This window comes from Nothobranchius furzeri, chromosome 5, assembly GCF_043380555.1.
Source record: "Nothobranchius furzeri strain GRZ-AD chromosome 5, NfurGRZ-RIMD1, whole genome shotgun sequence".
NCBI lineage: Eukaryota > Metazoa > Chordata > Actinopteri > Cyprinodontiformes > Nothobranchiidae > Nothobranchius > Nothobranchius furzeri.
In genome coordinates, this window is record NC_091745.1 from 78,887,621 (window position 1) to 78,905,234 (window position 17,614).

The 17,614-nt window shown below is 41.3% G+C and overlaps 2 protein-coding genes across 3 annotated transcripts in view; both read left to right on the top strand.

Annotated features, from left to right (window-relative positions):
* aqp10a (aquaporin 10a) overlaps positions 1–9,413 on the top strand; it is a 10,775-nt gene extending 1,362 nt beyond the window's left edge. The window contains exons 2-6 of the mRNA XM_015950458.3: positions 2,527–2,653; positions 2,869–3,006; positions 8,466–8,584; positions 8,667–8,884; positions 9,176–9,413. Coding sequence (XP_015805944.1) covers positions 2,527–2,653; positions 2,869–3,006; positions 8,466–8,584; positions 8,667–8,884; positions 9,176–9,389 — 816 coding nt within the window. The 3' untranslated portion in view covers positions 9,390–9,413. The remainder of the gene's footprint in view (positions 1–2,526; positions 2,654–2,868; positions 3,007–8,465; positions 8,585–8,666; positions 8,885–9,175) is intronic.
* Positions 9,414–13,736: 4,323 nt separating this feature from the next.
* atp8b2 (ATPase phospholipid transporting 8B2) overlaps positions 13,737–17,614 on the top strand; it is a 36,726-nt gene continuing 32,848 nt past the window's right edge. For both annotated transcript variants that reach the window (XM_015950459.3, XM_054741176.2), the window contains exon 1: positions 13,737–13,926. The gene's annotated coding sequence lies outside the window, so the exon portion shown is untranslated. The remainder of the gene's footprint in view (positions 13,927–17,614) is intronic.

Here is a 17,614-nt window from a genome sequence, read left to right on the forward strand (position 1 = left end):
GGGTCATGGGCTCGATTCCAGCTCCCGCCAGGGGGATTCTGCTGTTGTGTCCTTGGGCAAGACACTTCACTTCTGACAGATCACCCCAGGGCAGCTGTGGCTACAAAGTAGCTTACCATCACTGGCAGTGTGTGAATGTGAGAGTGCATGAAAGCATCTTTGAGTGTCCTCAACAAGCGCTATATAAGTTCAATGCATTATTATTATTTATATTACTATTATTATTATTATAATAGTTGTTGTTATTATAATAATAATAATTATTATTATTATTATTATTTATATTACTATTATTATTATTATAGTTGTTGTTGTTATAATAATAATAATAATAATAATAATAATTATTATTATTATTATTATTATTATTATTATTATTATTATCCTGCTGCTCCTGTTCTGCCCACCAGAGCACCTCTTCTAGATTTTTCCAAACCACGCATCTGGTGAGCTGGGCTCAGAATGCAGTTGATTAGGTTTTTTTCCGTTTTACGGACGGAGAAGGGCGCTCCATCGTGCCTGGACGAAACGCTATGGGTTACTGGGACAAATGGAAGAGTACGGCCCTCTCGCTGCTTTCCGTGGAGGATTCAGAAGATGTTTGTATATTTGGATTCATGATTGGCGAGTTTTTGCTGACGAAACCTGGTGGCTACCTGTTTGGAAGATTCTGGAGTTGCTCAGAGCCTCGGAGAAGGTATTTGCCATGTTTTGAACTCTCAGACTCAAACTCGAGAAACTTGCTCGATGTGAGTCGCAACTTAGAGGCTCTGAGCAGTTATCTGGCTGCGGTTTCAACTCTGCCACACGGAATGGGAACCAACTCGGAGGAATCTAAACCCTTGGCTGCTTGGTGCCTTTGAGACTGGCGGACTGAAAACGCAGAGGAAAATGATCTCTTGCCGGTTCTGTTATCTGACATTACTCGCGAGTCCTTGACGGCCGGAGAAGTCAAGACTCTTCGAGAGTGGATACACAGACGGTGCTGTCCTCTACATCTTGGAGCAGCAGGACTGGAGTGTGCGCTGGATGGGTGCGAACCCTCCTGGTGCAAAGGGGATCCTCAGCCCTCCCACCCACCACTTGTGGATTAGAGCTGTTGCCTTTATGTTTAATGTGTTTTTCCTCAATTCCAACTTTTCCCTCTGTCAGGGGGCAGGTGGGGGAGGACTGGATGTGAATTTGCATGTGTGGGTATTGTAAAGCGCCTTGGGGGGTCGTAAAACCCTAAAAGGCGCTTTCTCTGTGTCCTTTAGGTCGGGCATTTGTGGGTTTTCTACTGGTTTACTGAGTCTGGCTGGAAGGGTTTCCGTTTCGGCTCCGGCTGTTGTGCTGTTTGCACCAACATTCATAAAGAAATGATTGGGCGACGGTGGCACAGGAGTTAAGTGCTTGTAATTGGAAGGTTGCACATTTGAGCCTCGCTCAGTCTGTCGCTTAACCCCCCTGTCCTGCCGGTGATGTTCGGAGGGACCGGTGGCGCCCGTACGGCAGCCTCGCCTCCATCCTCAGGGCAGCCGTGGCAATAATGTAGCTCATCACCACCAGGGTGTGTTGTAAAGCACCTTGGGGGGTTCCAGGACTCTATCAAAACCATTTAACCCTCCTGCATCGTTAATGGGGTCAGATGGAGCTCTGGTGTGCTTTTATATTTTATTCTACTATTTTTAACGGGGCGCATCACTTCACCCCTGCCAAGGCATAAACTGTAAACCCCGTTCAGCCACCCCCTGTCCTGGCAGGGTCACCTGATAGGCAAGTGGAAGGGTTAAAAACATAAATAATGTGATAATTATTTCATTATATAAGGATTTTTTTTAACATCTTTACATTTTCTGACACATTTGGTGTTAAAGTTGAGCATAAATCTAACTCCAGTCACCTTTAGAGATGACCTGTTTTAGATAACATGGTTGTCTCCCCCCCCCCCCCCCCCCCACCACCACCACCACCATTCCCACTCTACTTGTTTCTGTCAGTGAGCATGAAAATAAAAATAATGATATAATCTTTTCTTTTTAAGTTTTCCAGAAACGTTTCCGCTTATTTATTGTGAGGTTTTAGAAAACGGTGTTATTGTGCACACATGAGAAGCAAATCCCTTCATGAGCATCAGATCATTGGAAACAGCTGTTATCTAGAAGATAAGCACTTTATGAACAACTTTTAATGATTATGGCTCGCCACGTAATAGTTGTGTCTTCTTACGACCATGAATGTTTACTTAAAGGGACATTATGGAAGTTTGACAGCCAAAACATGTATAGAAATAATAAATGTGCATGCTGTACGTGCACGAGCCTACTATTGAAGCTGCCGTTACGCTTTTGGCCTGAGGGGGCAATCGCAAGCATAAAAATTCAAAAGTCCGTAAAGTCCCTTTAAGTTTGGACCTTTTGAGTCACACTTAAGAATGTGTTCCTATAATGTGACATTTTTAAAGCGCTATGTTTTTCCCACCAGGAAAATGTTCTTTCCTCATCTAAAACTCATGATTTCCATGTTTTTTTCCCCGGTAAACCGAAGCTGTTTGGCTGTGCTGCAGCGGCACAGGTGAAGACCAGCAGAGAGACTAAAGGCCAGTACCTGTCCGTCAACATGTCCTTCTCTGTGGGCGTCATGTCAGCCATGTACCTCACCAAGGGCATTTCAGGTAACAGAAAAGCTCAGTTTGCATCACGATATCCATTTAGTCAACACTTGGATCATCTGGAGAGGGACAAATAAAACCCAAAAGCAGACTGATACAAATGTTCTGTTGGAGCTTTATTAAAGAGCTCTTATGACCGATTGGCATTCATGTCACATATGATCTGAGGTCAGTTTGTTCCTGTTTCATCTTCCGCTTTCTTTCTTTCCTCCTTACAGGCGCCCACCTGAACCCAGCGGTGACGCTGAGTTTCTGTGTTTTGGGTCAGGTTCGGTGGGGGCGGCTGGTACCTTACTGCCTCTCCCAGATTCTCGGGGCGTATGTTGCATCAGCACTGGCCTTTCTGGTCTATTATGGTTTGAACTTCTAATATTACTCTATTAATGAGCATGTTCATTCACCCATTATCTAGACCTGCTTCTTCCTGATCACAAAGTGAAGTTGGAGTATTTGTCTGGTTCTGGGGAAACTGACTCTAGGATTCAGCCAACACAGCGGCTGGTGCAAGGAAAAGTTTACTTACTGCAGGAAAAACAGAATAGATGTGGTGTGACTTGACTTGAATTGCTTGACTCGATTTAACCAGTAAACTTGACTTGACTTGAATTACTTAACTCTATTTAACCAGTAAACTTGACTTGACTTGAATTGTTAGACTCGATTTAATCAATAAACTTGACTTGAATTGCTTGACTCGATTTAACCAGTAAACTTGACTTGACTTAAATTACTTAACTCTATTTAACCAGTAAACTTGACTTGACTTGAATTGCTTGACTCGATTTAACCAGTAAACTTGACTTGACTTGAATTGCTTGACTCGATTTAACCAGTAAACTTGACTTGACTTGAATTGCTTGACTCGATTTAACCAGTAAACTTGACTTGACTTAAATTACTTAACTCTATTTAACCAGTAAACTTGACTTGACTTGAATTGCTTGACTCGATTTAACCAGTAAACTTGACTTGACTTGAATTGCTTGACTCGATTTAACCAGTAAACTTGACTTGACTTGAATTGCTTGACTCGATTTAACCAGTAAACTTGACTTGACTTAAATTACTTAACTCTATTTAACCAGTAAACTTGACTTGACTTGAATTGTTAGACTCGATTTAATCAATAAACTTGACTTGAATTGCTTGACTCGATTTAACCAGTAAACTTGACTTGACTTGAATTGCTTGACTCGATTTAACCAGTAAATTTGACTTGACTTAAATTACTTAACTCTATTTAACCAGTAAACTTGACTTGACTTGAATTGCTTGACTCGATTTAACCAGTAAACTTGACTTGACTTAAATTACTTAACTCTATTTAACCAGTAAACTTGACTTGACTTGAATTGTTAGACTCGATTTAATCAATAAACTTGACTTGAATTGCTTGACTCGATTTAACCAGTAAACTTGACTTGAAATGAATTGCTTGACTCGATTTAACCAGTAAACTTGACTTGACTTGAATTGCTTGACTCGATTTAACCAGTAAACTTGACTTGACTTAAATTACTTAACTCTATTTAACCAGTAAACTTGACTTGACTTGAATTGTTAGACTCGATTTAATCAATAAACTTGACTTGAATTGCTTGACTCGATTTAACCAGTAAACTTGACTTGACTTGAATTGCTTGACTCGATTTAACCAGTAAACTTGACTTGACTTAAATTACTTAACTCTATTTAACCAGTAAACTTGACTTGACTTGAATTGCTTGACTCGATTTAACCAGTAAACTTGACTTGACTTAAATTACTTAACTCTATTTAACCAGTAAACTTGACTTGAATTGTTAGACTCGATTTAATCAATAAACTTGACTTGAATTGCTTGACTCGATTTAACCAGTAAACTTGACTTGACTTAAATTACTTAACTCTATTTAACCAGTAAACTTGACTTGACTTGAATTGCTTGACTCGATTTAACCAGTAAACTTGACTTGACTTAAATTACTTAACTCTATTTAACCAGTAAACTTGACTTGACTTGAATTGTTAGACTCGATTTAACCAGTAAACTTGACTTGACTTGAATTGCTTGACTCGATTTAACCAGTAAACTTGACTTGACTTGAATTGCTTGACTCGATTTAACCAGTAAACTTGACTTGACTTAAATTACTTAACTCTATTTAACCAGTAAACTTGACTTGACTTGAATTGTTAGACTCGATTTAATCAATAAACTTGACTTGAATTGCTTGACTCGATTTAACCAGTAAACTTGACTTGACTTGAATTGCTTGACTCGATTTAACCAGTAAACTTGACTTGACTTGAATTGCTTGACTCGATTTAACCAGTAAACTTGACTTGACTTAAATTACTTAACTCTATTTAACCAGTAAACTTGACTTGACTTGAATTGTTAGACTCGATTTAATCAATAAACTTGACTTGAATTGCTTGACTCGATTTAACCAGTAAACTTGACTTGACTTAAATTACTTAACTCTATTTAACCAGTAAACTTGACTTGACTTGAATTGCTTGACTCGATTTAACCAGTAAACTTGACTTGACTTGAATTGCTTGACTCGATTTAACCAGTAAACTTGACTTGACTTGAATTGCTTGACTCGATTTAACCAGTAAACTTGACTTGACTTAAATTACTTAACTCTATTTAACCAGTAAACTTGACTTGACTTGAATTGCTTGACTCGATTTAACCAGTAAACTTGACTTGACTTGAATTGCTTGACTCGATTTAACCAGTAAACTTGACTTGACTTGAATTGCTTGACTCGATTTAACCAGTAAACTTGACTTGACTTAAATTACTTAACTCTATTTAACCAGTAAACTTGACTTGACTTGAATTGTTAGACTCGATTTAATCAATAAACTTGACTTGAATTGCTTGACTCGATTTAACCAGTAAACTTGACTTGACTTGAATTGCTTGACTCGATTTAACCAGTAAATTTGACTTGACTTAAATTACTTAACTCTATTTAACCAGTAAACTTGACTTGACTTGAATTGCTTGACTCGATTTAACCAGTAAACTTGACTTGACTTAAATTACTTAACTCTATTTAACCAGTAAACTTGACTTGACTTGAATTGTTAGACTCGATTTAATCAATAAACTTGACTTGAATTGCTTGACTCGATTTAACCAGTAAACTTGACTTGACTTGAATTGCTTGACTCGATTTAACCAGTAAACTTGACTTGACTTGAATTGCTTGACTCGATTTAACCAGTAAACTTGACTTGACTTAAATTACTTAACTCTATTTAACCAGTAAACTTGACTTGACTTGAATTGTTAGACTCGATTTAATCAATAAACTTGACTTGAATTGCTTGACTCGATTTAACCAGTAAACTTGACTTGACTTGAATTGCTTGACTCGATTTAACCAGTAAACTTGACTTGACTTAAATTACTTAACTCTATTTAACCAGTAAACTTGACTTGACTTGAATTGCTTGACTCGATTTAACCAGTAAACTTGACTTGACTTAAATTACTTAACTCTATTTAACCAGTAAACTTGACTTGACTTGAATTGTTAGACTCGATTTAATCAATAAACTTGACTTGAATTGCTTGACTCGATTTAACCAGTAAACTTGACTTGACTTAAATTACTTAACTCTATTTAACCAGTAAACTTGACTTGACTTGAATTGCTTGACTCGATTTAACCAGTAAACTTGACTTGACTTAAATTACTTAACTCTATTTAACCAGTAAACTTGACTTGACTTGAATTGTTAGACTCGATTTAATCAATAAACTTGACTTGAATTGCTTGACTCGATTTAACCAGTAAACTTGACTTGACTTGAATTGCTTGACTCGATTTAACCAGTAAACTTGACTTGACTTAAATTACTTAACTCTATTTAACCAGTAAACTTGACTTGACTTGAATTGTTAGACTCGATTTAATCAATAAACTTGACTTGAATTGCTTGACTCGATTTAACCAGTAAACTTGACTTGACTTGAATTGCTTGACTCGATTTAACCAGTAAACTTGACTTGACTTGAATTGCTTGACTCGATTTAACCAGTAAACTTGACTTGACTTAAATTACTTAACTCTATTTAACCAGTAAACTTGACTTGACTTGAATTGCTTGACTCGATTTAACCAGTAAACTTGACTTGACTTAAATTACTTAACTCTATTTAACCAGTAAACTTGACTTGACTTAAATTACTTAACTCTATTTAACCAGTAAACTTGACTTGACTTGAATTGCTTGACTCGATTTAACCAGTAAACTTGACTTGACTTAAATTACTTAACTCTATTTAACCAGTAAACTTGACTTGACTTGAATTGCTTGACTCGATTTAACCAGTAAACTTGACTTGACTTAAATTACTTAACTCTATTTAATCAGTAAACTTGACTTGACTTGAATTGTTAGACTCGATTTAACCAGTAAACTTGACTCTTCAGGAGGAGCAACGTGGGTTTTCGTCCTGGCCGTGGAACACTGGACCAGCTCTATACCCTTAGGGGGATCCTGGAGGGTGCGTGGGAATTTGCCCAACCAGTCTACATGTGTTGTGTGGATTTGGAGAAGGCGTTTGACCGCGTCCCTCAGGGGGCCCTGTGGGGGGTACTCCGGGAGTATGGGGTACCAGGCCCTCTGATACGGGCTGTTAGGTCCCTGTATGACCGGTGTCAGAGCTTGGTCCGCATTGCCGGCAGTAAGTCGGGCTCGTTCCCAGTGAGAGTTGGACTCCGCCAAGGCTGCCCTTTGTCACCGATTCTGTTCATAACCTTTATGGACAGGATTTCTAGGTGCAGCCAAGGTGTGGAGGGCATCCGTTCTGGTGGCCTGAGGATCAGGTCTCTACTTTTTGCAGATGATGTTGTCCTGTTGGCTTCATCAGAACGTGATCTTCAGCTTTCGCTGGAGCGGTTCGCAGCCGAGTGTGAAGCAGCTGGGATGAGAATCAGCTCCTCTAAATCTGAGACCATGAGAAAAGGGTAGAAAGCCTTCTCCGGGTCAGGGATGAGGTCCTGCCCCAAATGGAGGAGTTTAAGTATCTCGGGGTCTTGTTCACGAGTGAAGGAAAGCTGGAGCGTGAGATCGATAGGTGGATTGGTGCTGCATCTGCAGTGACGTGGGTGTTGTACCAGTCTGTTGTGGTGAAGAGAGAGCTGAGCAAGTAGGCGAAGCTCTCGATTTACCGGTCAATCTACGTTCCTACCCTCACCTATGGTCATGAGCTTTGGGTAGTGACTGAAAGAATGGGATCGCTGGTACAGCAGGGTGGCTGGGCTCTCCCTTAGAGAAAGGATGAGAAGCTCATTCATCTGGGAGGGGCTCGGAGTAGACCCGCTGCTCCTCCACATCGAGAGGAGCCATTTGAGGTGGCTCGGGCATCTGGTCAGGATGCCTCCTGGGCGCCTCCCTGGTGAGGTTTTCCAGGCACGTCCAACCGGGAGAAGACCTAAACGAAGACCCAGGACACGTTGGAGAGACCGTGTCTCTCAGCTGGCCAGGGAACGTCTTAGGGTTCCCCCGGAGGAGCTGGGCCTCCCTGCTTAGGCTGCTGCCCCCGCAACCCAACCCCGGATAAGCGGTTGAAGATGGATGGATAGACTTGACTTACTTGACTTGATTTAACGAGTAAACTTGACTTGGTGCAAAGAGGCAGGAGCATGACAACAAATCAGAGACTTGAATCCTGAACTGTGCTTAAAGTTCTAATTTATGAAGATAATTATTTGTATTTGTAAGTAACCTGAGCCAACCACTGGTCGGTATGCTAACTCTCCAGAGTTTCAACCACAAACAGCACTTTTATTTATCTTTGTTGCAGATGCAATAATGGAGTTTAGTGGAGGTGTGTTGTCTGTTTATGGCCCAAATGAAACAGCCTCCATATTTGCCACATATCCATCAGAATACCTCACAGTAGGCAGGAGCTTCCTGGATCAAGTAGGTGATGCTGGTTATAACTGAAATAATAAAGCAGCTATAAATGGATTATGACACCATCTCTGAATAATGACTCCACCAGGTGGTTGGAACAGGCATGCTGATGATGTGCATCCTGAGTTTGGAGGAAAGGAGGAACACCCCTGCTCCCTCTGAGCTGATTCCTCCCATCGTTGCAGTGATTGTCCTCGGCATCTCCATGTCGATGTCAGCTAACTGCGGCGCGGCCATAAATCCGGCTCGGGACCTCGGTCCGCGCCTCTTCTCTCTGACTGCAGGCTGGGGCACCGAAGTTTTCACGTAAGAAGTCTCTTTAAACGCTGTGGTGGAAAAGGGGGTCATCTTTTTTTAAGGTCCCACATTTTTTTCTGTCGATTCTGTGACGATATGTACTATTAGTATGCATATGTATACATGTACATATATGAATGCATACATGTCTGCCCACTCATACTCACGCCCATATTCACATATACCCACTCACACACACACACACACACACACATTTACATGCATATGTCACCTACCAGATGTTCAATGTGTAACATACAAATAGTTCTGCCAGTGACTCCACAACTGGTTCCTCTCCAGGTGTTATAACTACTGGTTCTGGGTGCCGCTGGTGGCTCCGCCTATCGGAGGTGTTTTAGGTTCCTTCATGTATCTGATCTTCATCCACTGGCAGCTGCCTGACCCAGAACCTCCAGCGAGCCTGACCGTGGTCGACACCGTCAGCAACAAGGCCAACAAACCTGCCACCACCATGTGGGAGAAAGAAGAAGAGTTGAAGTCAACACATTTGTGATGTTAATTAAAAATGTCAAATGCTTGTTGATGTCTGAGTGCTGCAGATATTTATAATGTAAATACACAAATGTGTGTGTGTGTGTGTGTGTGTGTGTGTGTGTGTGTGTGTGTGTGTGTGTGTGTGTGTGTGTGTGTGTGTGTGTGTGTGTGTGTGTGTGTGTGTGTGTGCGTGTCATGTGTGTGTGTGTGTCTGCGTGTGTCGTGCGTGCGTGTGTGTGTGCGTGCACGTGCATGCATGTGTGCGCATGTGTGTGTCGTGCGTGCGTGCGTGTGTGTGTGTGTCTGTGTGTGTGTGTGCGTGCATGTTCGTGTGTGTGTGTGTGCGTGCGTGTGTGCGTGTGTGTCTGTGTGTGCGTGCATGTTCGTGTGTGTGTGTGTATGTGTGTGTGTGCGTGTGTGCATGTGTGTGTGCATGCGTGCGTGCGTGCATGTGTGTACATGCCTGTATGTGCGTGTGTGTGTGCACGCGCGTGCATGCATGTGTGTGTGTATGCTTGTGTGTGCGCGAGCATGCGTGTGTGTGTGTGTGTGTCGTGCGTGCGTGTGTGCATGTCATGTGTGTGTGTGTGCGTGCGTGTGTGTGTGTGCGTGCACGTGCATGCATGTGTGAGTGTGTGTGCGCACGTGTGTGTGTGTGTCGTGCGTGCGTGCGTGTGTGTGTGTCGTGCGTGCGTGTGTGTGTGCGTGTGTGTCTGTGTGTGTGTGCATGTTTGTGTGCGTGTGTGTCTGTGTGTGCGTGCGTGTTCGTGTATGTGTGTGTGTGCGTGTGTGCATGTGTGTGAGTGCATGTGCGTGCGTGCATGTGTGTGTGTGTGTGTGTGCGCATGTGTGCGTGCGTGTGTGTCTGTGCGCGTGCATGTTCGTGTGTGTGTGTATGTGTGTGTGTGCGTGTGTGCATGTGTGTGAGTGCATGTGCGTGCGTGCATGTGTGTGTGCATGCATGCATGTGTGTACATGCCTGTATGTGTACATGTGCGTGTGGGTGTGCGCGCGTGCGTGCATGCATGTGTGAGTGTGTGTATAGTTATGTGTGCGCGTGTGTGTGTGTGGGGGGGGGGGTAGTAGATGAGACATTGAAATGTGCTTCAGAGAACCCAAATAAAGGTAAAGACATTAAACGTACACCTGTGTAATCTTAGGTACCACGCACTGATGTCCAGCTTTAGGACAACGTGGTGATTTCATAAACGACGCCACGCTGCAGACCACAAATAAAGGGAAGTGTGTGAGTAGAAGGGATACAGTGTTCCCCTTAGGAACTTTTCCAGCTGTGGCGGTGGAGCTGGCGGGGTGGTGGGGAGGCTTGGCGAGAAATTATGACGCGTCTCTAAATAAAGTAAAATTTTCCAGTGCAGATTGGAGACAACCCATAGAAACACTGATTTGATCTCATTTCAGAGAAAAATAGAACAGGTCAGATGCACCTAATAAATAAAATTACTAACAAACTCAGGAATCTGTTTCTTTGCTTCACTGTTCTGGTGCTGAAAACATCACTAATGCGGGTCTAAGGAGATCCACAGATGAATGCACCTCTTATTTATTATTTGGAGACTACATTTACTGCAGCTGGCAAAAGCAGATTGTTTCTATTGATACACGAATTTACAGAATCATTTTAAATGTTAATAGGGGAAGACTGCAGGAGGGAGCGGTAAAATACAGGGGGTCCCCAGCAAAAACAAGAAACTTTACGAGTCTGATGAAACCCGCTGGTTTTCCATCAGGCAGTCACGGGGCAGCTCCAACGACCCAGTGGCTGTGCTGGGTCAATGTTATCGAGCCCAGTCCGGTACAGGCTCGGCCGTGAACGAGCCGAGGCGACGTCGTGCTCTGCTTAAGAAGAGGTGTTATTTTCCCGCTTCAGAAGAAGCCTCCAACGTGTTTTTACGCTTTCTCCGAGACATGTCACGTCGCTAAGTTGTTAGCGCCGCGCGCTAACACGTCAATGGTGCAGCGTAGCCTGCTGGAGGTTTTAAGGGTTCAGATGAAAACACCCGACCTCTCAGGCTGCTCACGCATCGATCTTAAGTTGTTGCTGTTGCGCTCACGACATAATACAGTATTAGATGCGGTTAAAGTCAGACATGAAAAAATAAATAAATAAACTTTACATGAATAAGTGATGCTTAGCCTGGTGGGGGGAGGAAACCCTGTCAAGATCGTCAACACTTATTTATCTTAATGCTATTGAAACATGTAAACCAAAAAGCATTATATCCACTGCTACCTTTCTAATTTTAAACTCAGTAACTTCATCTTGCCCTGCCTGCTCCTCCTTGCTGCCCGCCGGCTGTGATCACAAGCGACAACATAGTAGTTCCCGCTGCTTCTTCGGGAAACAGCGCAAAAAAATTAAAAAAAAACTTGGGATCTTGTAGGCGTGGCTGTGGGATTTCAGCCGTGGCGGGCCGCCATGGCTACGCCTATGTAAGGGAAACCCTGGGATATTTTAGCTGTCTGGGTGAGCTGACGGCTGGTCTGAGTCTAGGCCGAAGAGAAGAGCAGCAGATCTTTTACTCTTGGTCCTGTAAACCCTAACAAGTGGTCAGTCGTATTTCATCCTTATTTACATGAATTTCTGTGCTTATTTACGGTGGAAAAACCTCCAGCAGCAGAACGTAGAAACTCTGATGGAACATTTGAATATTTCTGTCAAAGTGGGATTTAGAAATGTTTGATTTGTGGGGAAAGAACGTGTCTATCTACTGTAGCTCTAGTTACAGCTTAATTTAGAATGTGATCTCTGTTTCTCTGGTCAGAGGCTGTTCGTGTGATTGGTAAGATAATCATTTATAACTTTCACACAAAAACATGTTTTAAAATGAGTAAAAATAAATCAATTTATTTAACAGACACTCAACATTTAGCTAATAACCGGAGATAATATTATTATTGTTGTTGTTGTTGTTGTTGATTAAAGCACAACTGACTGTAAGGCTGTTATATAATTGCTACACAACCTTTTTTATATACATTTTTATTATGTTTTAATTATTTCTATCTTTGTTAAAACTTATTGATGAGGACATTAAAACTGTCTTTTGTTGACAACAAATAAACCCTGTTGTTGTTGATCCGTAGTAGAAAAGCTGTGAATTACAGCTGAGCTCTGCCTCTTCAGAAGGAGCCTTTACTCTGACAGCTTGTTAAATCCAGCCAGCTGAAAGGGTTATTGATCCATAAATAAAGTTGTTTACATTGACGTCTGCGGATTCATTTTATGACAACAAGCCCTATGGAACAATTAAGCATCAATGATTCTCCTGATCACTGGTGGAAAATAATGAAGTCTGTTAACTAAAGTGCTAAAGTTGAATGCCGAATGCCATTTGCTTATGTGAGTCTTCATTTTTCGGACGGCTGCTTATACTGAGCCAGGATTCTCTGGAGGTTTCTTCCTGTTAAAAGGGAGTTTTCCTCTCCACTGTCGCTGCATGCTTGCTTAGTATGAGGATTGCTGTAAAGACTCTGACACGAGTCAGTGACTCGATGCGACCTGCTGGTTCCTTATATAGGAAACCTTTTACTGACTGGCTTGATAAACTGACCTGTATTGTAATGTTTACCGTGTGAAGTGCCTTGAGACGACTCTTGTCCTGATTTGGCGCTTTATAAATAAACTTGAATTGAATTTCTTTATTTCTTGCACCTGGTGACTTTATTATGATACACAGTTTAATTTTATGGATCAAAAGCGGTTGGTTCTGTCTTTTACACAACCCTGGAATTAGCACATCAACCACTTTGTAGTGCACTTTTAGGTCCTTTTAGTTTATTGATGTAGTCCCTGGACCAGGGAATGATTTTGATGATTTTAATTTCAAAGGTTTTAGAAAATGTGAATGAAAATTAATTGTAAAGATGTTTTAAAATTAAACATTTCTACCCAACATAACTCATATTATATTATAGCTCGTATTGCTAAAATGAATAAAAAATGCAAAAGAACTACATTTTCATAATTTTTCATTTAGTTTCATAAATTAACTACATTTGTATATATCATTATTTTCATGCATCATTATTTTCATGCATCATTATTTTCATGCATCATTATTATTATTATTATTATTATTATTATTATTATTATTATAGAGAAAGACTGTTTCATGACTTTTTCATCGTAGAAAACCAGTGAGAACCTGATCAGCAGGGGGCGCTGTGACACAACCGTGTATTTGATCGTTTTTGTTTATTTTAGATAAACGGTTGTAAAATAATGTTACAGAAACCCTCTAAGTGTAAAGTTTGACTTCTGATTTTTGAACCAGAGAGTAAACCAAACATCCTCTGATTTGTTACAGGAAGTTCAGATGGGGGGATGAAGAGGAGGTGAGTTAGGTACAATCCTCCTCCTCCTCCTCCTCCTCATCCCAACACGCTGACAGACAAGAGGAGCTTCTCTGGTGTCTCGTTCCGCCCTCCTCAGCATCAGCGGCCCCAAACCGCCGCGTTGCCGCCAGCTGGAGCCGAACCGGACCATGAGCTCCACTCCAGGAGAGCTTCCAGGTTTCTAACGCACAGCTGAGAAGGTAAGCTGCGCTCTCCAGACCTCCTGATTCATGCCTCCACCCGCTGGAGACGCATGAATCATTGAAGCTCTCTGTAGTTTCTGAGTCTCAAAACGTCCTGTGCTCAAACTTTTCCCTCTGACGTCACCACAGACGGTTAAAACTGATGTTTTTGCGGCGATCAAACTCACTTTCATTCATAATCCTTCAGAACCAGAGGCCCTGGTCCCGCACACACATGGAAGTAACGTAGATATATCATTTATGATATTTATCAGGATAGATGAACCTACAGGAAAGACACCTGCCGGTGACGTCAGAGAAGTGAGCATGGCAAAGCCCTATGGGTCAACTCCATTTAGTTGCTTATTTAAGTTTGCAGCCTTTATTTCTGGAATTTTGTTGACCTGAGACGTTAACTTCTGATCACGAGACTCCACCTGTGTGTTTGTTTGCAGACGTTTCCGGTGGTTTTAGCCCAAATGTTTATGGTTTTAAGCAATCAACCTCAGACCTTCTGATCTTCCAGATCTCTGTTTGACCTCTCCGTTCCTGTTATTTCATTATCACATGGCCGCGTGTACCAGGCTGTCTTTTCATATGTTCTCTCTTCTAATCGTCTGCTTTCCTTCTGAGGACACCAGTGTGCTGAACAGCTGCTTAGAGGAGGTGAAGATGGAAAAGTTTGAGTTTTCATAAACAAAACAAACAAAATGGCCAATATTTATTTTTCACATATTTCTTAAGTTTCTTTTTACTCGGTATGGTCTGGACGTGAGCAGGTGCAGTGTGCGACGCGAGTAGAGAGGGTGTAACGCTGGAAGCATGGAGAAAGGCACTCTTTCTTAAGAGTATCGATCATTCGCTGCTCCTTTCTACCGTGTGTGTGTGTGTGTGTGTGTGTGTGTGTGTGTGTGTGTGTGTGTGTGTGTGTGTGTGTGTGTGTGTGTGTGTATGTTCTGCCTCTCAGCTCTGAGAAGATCTCAGGGACTGAAAGCTTCCAGGTGTTTAATAAGGAGTCAGCAGGATGAGGACAGGAAGTGACGTGTAAAAAATAAAAAACATGAGGAGAGAACGTCCTGAGGTGTTCTGATCCACCAGGATCTGGCTGAAGCTGCTGGTCCTCAGAATGACCCCACAGAGACAGATTCACCTTTAGCTGCACCTTTTAATGTGTCGCTTGATACCTGTGAAGTGTCTTTTGGTTGAAAATGTACTAAAGTCATTGCTCTGCATAAAGGAGGTGATATTGAATAATTTCAGGCCAATATCAATAATCAACAGTGTGGTGAAAGTTTTTGAGAAATTCATCTTTACACAATTATATGACTATCTCTCAGATAATAACTTACTTCAGCTTCAGGAAACCTTTTTCTACAACCACTGCTCTTATGAAATTCACTAACGATGTATTTTCTAGCTTTGATGATAATCAATGTACTGGTACCATTTCTTTAGATCCTTCCGAAGGACCTTTATTATTCTCTGTTTTTGTTAATGACATGCCTTTATGCTGCACAGACTGTAATATACATCTGTATGCTGACGATACACTTATTTACTGCCGCAAACCAACCATTTCTGGGATAATTGTGTCCCTACAGCACGATTTTGACGCTGTTCAGCAGTGGCTACAAGCCAACAAACTTCTACAACAAAATCTTCTTCCTTACTGTTTCATAGGAAGCTATAGGTTCAGGTGAAAAACACCTTAATCTTCATTTTCACGACTCTTCACCTCTTGAATTGACCGAGGCCTTTAAATACTGAGGTGTTTGGCTGGATTATGATCTAACTTTTAAAACCCATGTTCATGCAACTACACATAAACTTAATTCTTGGCTAAAAATATGTCGTCATTCTGTTAACAGTTTTAACTCTCTGATCAGAAAAAGAATAGTCACACAGCTGCTTCTGCCTACTGTGGACTATGCTGACATTATTTATAAAATACCACTGCTTCTTGTCTGCACGCTTTAGATGTTGCACATAACAGTCTTGGCCGTTTTGTGCTTTGTTGTCCCGTTAGGACACATGGCTGTGTTCTACGTACACCTGAGGAGACTTCCTTTCGGATCCGAGATGTCGGGGTGGGGGGGGGGGGGGGGGTGGTACCGAAGTTGTAGAAAAAACACAGCATGACCAGGTCGGTCCAGAGTCATCTCCTGGATCACAACAGACAGATGAAATCGTTTGCGTCTAGAACAGCTGTTTCTGAATAGCCGAGGGAACCGTTTACTGTGTCAGCTGTAGGCAGCTTTTAGCTCGTCGAAAGATTTGGATTAAAGAGGGTTCGCTACGGATGGCCTGTCTGTCGCTTTCTCTAGAATTGACTCACTGTCCAGTGAGCTCTGTTTTAATATTCTCATATTATGATTTCTTGGCCAACCGGGACGTGCCATGTTAAGGGGTGTTAACAAGCAAACCTCAGAACATCACGCCTTGTGTCAGACACAGGAGTTCTGATTCGTGGAACAGAAAGCAATGTGTCAGGATGTTAGCTTAACCTTGTCATCATCACGTGTCTGAGTGTGTGAGCTGTCAGAAAATAGTGATTCACTTGTTAAACCAACATTACTGGTCATAATATCAAAAATGTTTCATTTCAACCACAGTAATTTAAGCACAGATTAATCAACCTTATTAATTTAAGCACGGATTAATCGACCTTATTAATTTAAGCACAGATTAATCAACTTTATTCATTTAAGCACAGATTAATCAACCTTATTAATTCAAGCACAGATTAATCAACCTTATTCATTTAAGCACAGATTAATCAACCTTATTCATTTAAGCACAGATTAATCAACCTTATTAATTCAAGCACAGATTAATCACCCTTATTAATTTAAGCACAGATTAATCAACCTTATTCATTTAAGCACAGATTAATCAACCTTATTAATTCAAGCACAGATTAATCAACCTTATTCATTTAAGCACAAATTAATCAACCTTATTAATTTAAGCACAGATTAATCAACCTTATTAGTTCAAGCACAGATTAATCAGCCTTATTAATTTAAGCACAGATTAATCAAAACATTATTATTAATTCATATAACATTTGTTCATTCATTTCACGATCGATTAACTCCTATGAGCTGAAAATAGTCACTTTATTCAGAGGCATGAGAAATCCTGTAGAAGCCATAAGGGAAGTTTAGGCCTTGCAACAGGAACAGTTTGTTGGCAATATGTATTCGTGTGTTCCGAGCTGCAGAGAGGCCTGGACTCCAGCTGATGAAATGGCAGGATCCGGCAGATTAAAGGCAACAAATGTAGACTCCTGTCTCCATATGACCAGATACTGAAGAGGTCAAACTGTACATGAAAAACTGACCATTTGTAGACGTTACATGCATATATTTTTATTTTTCAGTCATGTTTGTTCATTAGTTCAGACCTGTGTTTGTCTTTACTTCATGTTTGTAGTGAGGTTTGTGCTTGGGGGGGGGGGGGAAGCATTGTGAGCCATCGTGTGTGGGTGTGTGCGTGTGTGTATGTGTTGTAATCATTGTCTACATTAAGGTTGTAATGCTACTTGTGTCTCCGATCTGCTTTATTTGTTCATTTTTGATCTGAAATAATTGAGGACCCCCTTGAAAACGAGATGTTTCATCTCAAGGGGTTAATCCTCCTTATAAAGATATGTCAATAAATAAATAAGAAAAAAATTCCTGTGTGTGTGTGTGATTTGATCTTT